The following is an 8,770-nucleotide window of genomic DNA, read 5'->3' on the forward strand; positions in this document are numbered from 1 at the left end:
TAAATTACACTGTAAGTACTTTTTAAATTACCCAGTACTTATTGAATAATTACAAGGTACAAACTAGCAGATTTATTCTGTGTCCTTTCACTACAGATATATCATGAAAAACTATGCGTGGCATTTAAAAAATGAATGATAATTAACAGTCATACTTTCTGTAACTACACAACATCACAGCGAAAAGGGCCACTTTATGTTACAGCCCACACATTCTCAGTAATTTATTTCCAGGTCCCTCTTAAAAACAAAGTTGTTGCCCTCCTCTTCCCTGACCTGTTCCCTGTACTCCCTGTAATCTAAAGTCTCGACCGTCACTGTGCTGTGACGCTAGAGGACAGAATAAGTGTTTGTAAGAAGCTTTATTTTTCAGATCCTCACCTGAGAAGAGTTGCATGCTCATGCTACGAGTGTCACTGCTGACGTCTGTGTGTGCATCTCCCATAAGTCATAAGTCATATGACGTTGGGTGTTGCCCTAATTTGCAGTATTAGTGTTGCCCTGATGCCCGTAAACCCCACGTGAACGTCCATCATACACACCGGCCCTGAGAATAAGGTCTGTTCACAGCTTGGAAACACACGTCTTTTAAGTTTCCTGGTGTTGTGATAATGAACAAGTTATGAGTCTATAGTAATAATTACCCCACTATATGGAAATGCCTGTATTTCAGTATTTCAAACAAATGTCTTAGTAGTGAATCAGAGGAGAATCAGTACATTAATAGAATTATACGTGAAAGGTATTTGGATTTTATTGACACATAAGAGAAAGTTTACAGGGTTCAGACCAAAACTGTTGCTACCATTTTGTCCTTAAGAGTTCTTTGTATTTTTGTGCATCCAGCTGTTTTTTCTGCTCTGTGGTCGACCAAACTGTACATTTCCTGCATTTCTTTTAGCAGATTCCTTTTTGGTGGGAAAAATGAGTAAAAAAACAACTTAAATCTTTCTTTTTTAATTTGGTTTAATATTTACTATGGTGCTGTTATAAATACATCTGCATTTCAGAGGCTTTTAGTTTTTGTTTTAACATCAACACCAAAGACAACATTTCTGTGGTGGTTTGTGGGAGCTGCTGTACGTCTGTGAGCTTTTTCTGTCTCTCTACTCTCTCTGTATTTTCTTTCCTATAGATTTTAATAGTTATTCTTCCGTTTTTGTTTCAAGTTTTGAAAAAAAAAAGTTAATTTGCCATCATGGTATTTGTTTGCAGAGGGAGTGTGCACTTACTCTACTCATGAAAAGTCCTGGGGGAACAAACAAACAGTCTCATGACTGTATTAACTGGTGACTGGTGAATGCACCTCTGTCCCACAAAGAGATCAAGGCAGCAAAGCTTTCACAGCATTTCCACAATCTGTTATCAGACGCTTTCATTTCTGGGACTGGCATGACTTCATAGTGCCATGTGACTTTTAGAAATAATGAACTTGAATCACTTTAAGTTATTCACTTGATCTCTTGGGTGCAGATCCAGGGAAAACATGTAGTTAACACCCTCAATAAATTATTTCTAAATACATTTTGTAATTGAAAATATATATATTTAATAGAAGCTGACTCCACTTTTGAAAAAATTCACACATGAACACTTTTTGGAGGTTTTGTTTATGTCCTCGGTCTGAACCGTTCTACCTATCAACAGAATAAAAGGTTTAAAATACCTCTATGTCTATTTTCAGAGAATTAATAACTTGACATACGCTGATATTATTGATGTTTCTTCCAGAAAATACTCTGTTTGCAAGAATTAGCCAGGAGGCTATTTTTCATCTGTAGTCCCTGGCCAAGGTGTGAAAAAGGCTTCCTAAAATACATCAAAGCAACAACAAAAGCTAAGTGGAGCTAAGTCATGGGTGACTTTGTATTCCATCACCATACCATCACCAAGCTCTAGTCCGTCACTGGCCTCCTCACTGGCTCTTTGCATCCTGCCTGGGAATAAAGCACAAGCATTAACCAGGCTGCCATGTCAGCAGAGCCTCCCACCCACAACAGATTTATGTAACACGCTGTTAAGAAGATGCTACTAATGAGACGCGCCAAGACACAAGAGAAGGTGTGCGTTGTTTCACAAAAGCAAAGGTCAGTTGGACTAATTGTATCATTACTGACCATAGTGCAGACACACACTCTCCCCTGTCCCCTGCTGCACAGTGACACGTAGTCCAACGTCCCAGCACCCCCATTTATCAAGAACACCTGGCTGGTTCTCATGAAGCCTCCAATCACATCCAAGAGAAGTTGTAGCAGCCACGGCCGGCTGCCATGTGGCGACCGTCAGAGACAGAGCGGAGGTGACGCGACTCTTCCTACAGAGTCAAACAGCCACAAAGTCTTCTGGGCATCGCTTGCTTTCCTTTCTTTACCTGCCTCCCTGTCGAATCATTTGAAACATGCTCGTCACTCTGTTTTTCTCCCTGCTGGTGTCTTCTGTCATTGCCACAGAGAAAGGTAAATTCGTTTAAGTAAACTGTGACTTGGTTTTATTCTAGATTTCTTCTCTCTGCTTTCAGTGTGGAAAATCAAACGTAATATAATCTGTGCCTTATATTTTAATCAAAGTGTTGCAACTCTGCTAATATACAGTTTTATCCATGAATTTCACTTGGCATTTTGTTCAATTTTGTACATGTGGACTTTAATAGCTCCTGGAGGCTGAAACCTAGTGATTTTGGTGATCCCCTGCCTTTACCTCTCGGACCACCATGGCGTTGACATTTTTGTGTTTTTAGTAAAATGTCTCAACAACTGTTGGATAGATTGCCATGAACTTTTGTACAGACATTCATGGTTCCCAGAGGATAAATCTTACTGACTTTGGTGATCCCCCTGACTTTTCCTCTAGTGCCATCAGCAGGTCAAAATTTTCAGTTATCTGATGAAATAGCTCAACATTGATGGATTGCCACAAAATAATGTCTAGATAGTCACGGTTCCCAGAAGATGAATGTCCCTCTCAGGAAGAATTGTAAATTAATTGTGAGCCCGACTTTTCCTGTAGCTCCACCATGAGGTCAAACTTTTAATTTGTCCAATACTTTGGTGCAACACTAATGACATTCAGCCTCAACTATACTTTGTGTAGTGCTAATTAGCATGCTAACACGCTAAACTAAGATGGTGAACATGGTAAACATTACACCTGCTAAACGTCAGCATGTTTCATTGCGAGGATGTTAGCATGCCAACGTTAGCATTCAGCTGTTTCATAGCGTCATGGAGCAGCTAGCGTGGCTGCAGACTTTTTAGTATTGTTGAGGCAACGTCTGGGACTGTAAGGTACAAACTATGGTGGATCGTGTGTCTAGTGTATCTCGTGTCTTTCTCTCTCAGACAGTGCCCTTCCCCGGCTGACTGACACCAAAGCTGCTGAGGCCTTCATCGACTCTGCCGAAGTGGTGGTCATCGGATTCCTGGAGGTCAGAGAAGAAAATTGTATATGGAGGGGAAAAAAAGTCTCAACCATGGGCTCAAATAAGCTCTCATCTTTTAAACAAGCCCACAAGGGCTGTTTTACGGCTTAGTTTATTATGCTAACATGCATGCGGCAAACCAGACATGATCAGACAAATTAGCTAAGAGTGAGACTGTGAGGGCTCCAAAAATACAGCGTACATTACATTTGTTTGCACCCTGGTCTCGGTGATGCTGCTGTCACGAATAGATTTCTTAGAAGAATGTATTTCCTGTGGCCACACCTTTGGCAGCGCTGGTGCTGTGAGGACAGAGAGTGGCTGGCCGTCCTACAGAGGCCAGCCCTTTGGCCAGACTCTGTGTGCGGGGGAAGATGGAGGGCCACTTGACAGGAAGACTTGTGGGATTGGCTCCATTGACCCCCTTGTAAACAAGTGCAAGCAGGGAGAAGGTTCATGAGAGGGGAGTGGAGGAGAGAGACAGAGAGCACATGAGGATAACACATAGTTCGGCCGTGATGCTGAAGGCAAAAAGAGACCAAAATACTGGAGCTGTGACTCACTGGGAATGAACACATATTACAGGCTGCAAAATGTTAAAACACCAGAGCTCATGCAATGCTGTCTCAGAAATAGACGTGATTCACCTTCCTTTGAGTCAGCCTCATCTCTCCCTTCCCGGTATATTTCTTTCTGCTGCCTTCACTTTTTTCAAATTAAAGTTTTCCTTGAGGAAGAAAGGATGGTAACAGGAGAATACACCTACAGGTAAAAATATGTCCTCTCTCTAAAATTATCCACGGTAGATATGAAGATATAATGTACATATATAAAAATCTAATTCCAGGCACTCAAGTGGAAGGTTAAAAATAAAACCTGAGTAATGATGATAATAACATGTGTAAACAATAATAATATATTTAGTGAACACAAAAGTCTGCAAGTGAAAATGGCATGTGGCAATATTATATAATATTATAATATTAATCTGTCCATTTTAAACATAACAGTACCTGGACTTACTGCTCCATGTGCTCTATTTCTATGACAGTGTTTGATTTGCTATTAATAATGATATTAGTGTATATATTAGTATTTGTATATAATATGATATTAGTACCTTTTTTAAAAGAGGTTGTACTTTTGCAACCTTTTACTTTTACAACTTTTTACTTTGAGCTTAAGCTTAATATCATCTTTTATTTTCATTAAGAATAAAAATCCTTTAAAAAAAATATGGGCTAATACATTATCCACATATCAACGGGTGAGAAGACATTTCAGATTTTCAGCTTTTTTACACCTTTTTTTAATAATCAAAGTAGCAATACTTTTACATAAGTAAATTTCTTGTATTCAAAATGTATAAAAGTATTATCAGCAATATGGACTTAGGAATGGCTCCCATCATTGTTATACTTCTATATGTTATATAATTGGATTATTATTACTGATGCATTAACATGTAAGCAGTATATTAATGTTCTACCTGGCTGGACGTCAACTGCTTTAGATACTGCTGGATACGTTTCGTGCAAAGCAATACATCATATTTATAAGATAATCTAATTAGTTTCTTAATTTTTGAATTAAATAATATTGTAGGCTTGTCAGAGGCAGCGGTTTCTTCCCAACTCTGCCAGTGCATATCAGCACACTTGCCCTCCTCAAGGTGTTTTAAAGTGCCTGAATAGATTTAGATCTTCACATGGATGACGACATATTTTTCCTTAGAAAATTCCGTAGAATTTATAATTTGACAACGTCGCCAAAGGAGGTTGAACAAGAATCACAGTATCACAGTATCAACAGTATGATACACCACAAATTTTAAGGAAAGAGAAATTGTATCAAAATGACGAAATAGTGAGCAATGATGAAAGAAAAACAAAATGTGGAAAAATATAATAATAAGTGATAAAGTAATGTAAGTACATGATAAGATGAGACAAAGTAACTCCCTCTTGTGTCTCAGGGAGAGGAGAGTCACGGCTATCAGGAGCTCGCTGCAGCTGCAAAGCGAGTTGACGCGGTCCCTGTTGCCATTTGCACTGTGAAAGAGGTGTGGGCCGACTACAGCCTCTCCTCGGACACCATCACCCTGTTCAGAAAGGTATTCCACGCCATCAAGACTGAGCATGATTCTGTCAGCAGGAGGCATCTTTTCAATAATAAATGCGATGTGTGCTGTCAGTTTTATGATGATGATGACGACGATGTGTGTTACGTGATCCAGGCAGATAACCAACAGGAGAACCTTGTTCTCGCCGAGGCCAAGAAGGTAGAAGCTGATGGTCTAGTAAACTTCATCACCATCAACGAGGTCCGATACATCACAGAATACAACCAAGTGGTAGGTCCAACTCACGTCTTCATCACCATCATGTAAACATTTTACTGGAACCAACAGCCTGCCTATGGAAGATGAAAAATGTCAATTTATCAATAAATAACTAAATATATAAATGCATTAATAAATACAAAAATAAAGAAGTGATTGTATAAATAAAAGAATAAATGGATGCTGAAATAAATGTATAAATAAATACATACATAAATAAATAGATAATTGCATAAATAAAATGATAACTGACATTTTCCTGTCATTTATTCCTTAAAGCTTTACTTCTTTCATTTTACAAAATACATTATTATTGAAGACAAATGCAAAATAGGAAATGAGTAAAGAAAAACGTTTACATTTTATTATTCCCCTCCACCCCTTGTCAACAGTATTGTGTTCCAATAATATAAACGTATCCAACATAAATGAAAGGGCTAATATAACAACAGTAAGTAGGCACACAAATGTCAGTGCAAAGAGAAAAAAAAACCCAAAATGATTATATCATTTGTAATTAGAAAATAAACCGCCTCTCACTGATCTTGTCAGCTGACAGAGATCATCGGGCCGGCCAGTGTGGATATAACCTCTCCCCATCTTAACCTCTCTCCTCAGACAGCAGTGGGCCTCTTCAACTCGGAGGTGAAGTCACACCTCCTGCTCTTTGCCAACAGAGGGAGTAAAGAATATACTGAGCTCAAGGAGCGACTGGAAGCTCTGGCCCCTGAGTTCACGGGCAAGGTGAGAACAGGAAATTCACCGACAAAACAACAGGGACACTTTATATTAAGGTACTCATATTCACCATTAACTAGTTGCTTATTAGCATGCATATTAGTAGCATATTGGCTCTTTGTTAGTCATTATAAAGCACTTATTAATGCTTTTTTCTGCATGACCATATTCTACAACTACTAGGCCATTAACTAAGAGTTTCCCTGAATAACCTTCCAATTACTTCTTATTGATAGTAAGTAAGGAAGTTGTCGTACATTCATTAATATCTCCAACATGCTTTGCTCAGTATGGGCCTCATAAGGTGGTCGAGGTACCACGAGGAGGCAACTTTAGAATAGTAACAACAAGTGACACACGACTAGTGAATTAGACCTCACTTTAGAATGGAGAACATATTCTGTATAATATTCTGAGAAAGACTTAATTTAGAGTTATTTGGACTCTATTAACACTTGTAGTTTTGTGTTTTGTTACATAAGAATAGATTATATTTATTAAATGTTATTTAGGGAGAATGACTTTTTGCCTTATAAGGCCCACACTGAGCAAAGCATATTAAAATCGTAATCCTTCCTTACTTACTATCAATAAGCAGTAATTAGGAAGTTATTGAGGGGAAACTCTTAGTTAATGGCCTTGTAGTTGTAGAATATGGTCATGCAGAATAAGGCATTAATAAGTGCTTTATCATGACTAATAAAGAGCTAATTTGCTACTAATATGCATGTGTACCTTAATATAAAGTGTTACCAACAATAGTTTACAGGTTGGGAAAGTTCACATGGATATATCCATCAAATAGTAAATGCATTTGCATGCCACTAATCAAATGCAACCAAGTGATTTTACATGGTTCTGTGGTTACTAGACTTAATCAATAATGAGCTAAATTAACTGAGTCTGTGTTCCAGTTCTTGTTTGTGCTGATTAATGGAGCACTGAAGTCCAACTCCCGCTCACTGGGCTACTTCGACCTCAAGTCTCAGGACCTCCCGCGAGTTGGTATCTATGACGGTGACTCCGACATGAAGTGGCTCCTACCTGAAGGAGAGATTTCTACCGAGCGAGTGCGGGAGTTCTGCCAGTCCTTCATACGAGGGGAACTGAAGGTGAGCAGCCATTTAGATGCTGCTCATTGCACGCAGAAGACCTATTTTCTCGCGACATGTAGACTTTTGAACCATTTAAAGCAACAGAGAGCAGCCAAGAGATTTGAGATTCAACAGAAGCAGCAACAAGAAACTGTTCAATAAAAACGAAACAGTTCACTCGTCATGTGGCAGACAGGAAAGTGGCAGTGAGTTTGGAGCACACCAGTAATGTGCAACAACAATAAAAGCACTTCTTGCTGTCACTGTAAAGTATATGTGCCACACGAAAGACAGGAAACCTCAGCGCTAATTTGCTCTGTTGCACCAGACAGAGCTCCAACTGGGTGTGACGCAGAGTCTGAAGCCCCACAACAAGACAGAGGGACCAGATTTAGTGCCGAGATGTCAACAAGCTGTGGTACCAAAAAGACTGAAATCATATAATATAAATTCTAACTAGGCGGACAATAGATGTCATTTAAAATGGCATCTGAAACAAACTTCATGTGTTTTTCGAGAAAGGAATGAACTGATCAGGACTTCATGATTAAAGGACAGACGATGGAGTAGTTCTTCAAAACACCTTCTTCAGGTACAACACAAACGATTTCAACCTTGAAGCTGAAGGCTGAATCACAGTTTCTGACATTTCTATTTAAGCTTTTATAATACCTGGACCTTTACCTACATGTAAACCTGGTAACTGTGGTTTACAAATTCAAGTCAAGTCAAGTTTATTTATATAGCCCAAAAAAATGTGCCTGAAGGGGAGTACAGCACACGACACCCTCTATCCTTAGAGCCTCGTGTTTTTCCTCGTCTGTTAAATTGCTATGTTCTTCTAAAACTGAATAAATTAAAATTCTTGACAGATAAAACTAGAAATGAAGCAGAACCTAAATAGATTAAAGAACATCTCATAATGCACCAGTGCTGCTGACGTAGATGACGGTAATTATCATATGAAGGCATTTCTTTGAGCTCTCCTCTGATGGAAATTCAGTCCAACAGTAGACTTTTTAATGTCTGTGAAACGTTACAGACAACAAACTTGATGTAGGTACAAGCGTCATATAGTCCCTCTACGCTGTATTGTCTGCTGCATTTCACTTATCACAATTTTATTTTGTCTTTCAGGAGGTGAAGCAGACAGGAACTGAAGCCAAAACAGAGCTGTAG

At 38.9% G+C, this 8,770-nt stretch overlaps 1 protein-coding gene across 1 annotated transcript; it reads left to right on the forward strand.

Moving 5' to 3' along the window:
• Positions 1-2,398: 2,398 nt before the first annotated feature.
• On the forward strand, positions 2,399-8,770 carry LOC139302307 (endoplasmic reticulum resident protein 27). Its single transcript, XM_070925970.1, has 7 exons — positions 2,399-2,456; positions 3,339-3,424; positions 5,394-5,531; positions 5,655-5,771; positions 6,378-6,503; positions 7,412-7,609; positions 8,729-8,770. Exons 1-7 carry the CDS (start codon positions 2,399-2,401, stop codon positions 8,768-8,770), a joined length of 765 nt encoding a protein of 254 aa, XP_070782071.1.

Source organism: Enoplosus armatus, chromosome 2 (genome assembly GCF_043641665.1).
Source record: "Enoplosus armatus isolate fEnoArm2 chromosome 2, fEnoArm2.hap1, whole genome shotgun sequence".
In the NCBI taxonomy this organism is placed as follows: Eukaryota; Metazoa; Chordata; class Actinopteri; order Centrarchiformes; family Enoplosidae; genus Enoplosus; species Enoplosus armatus.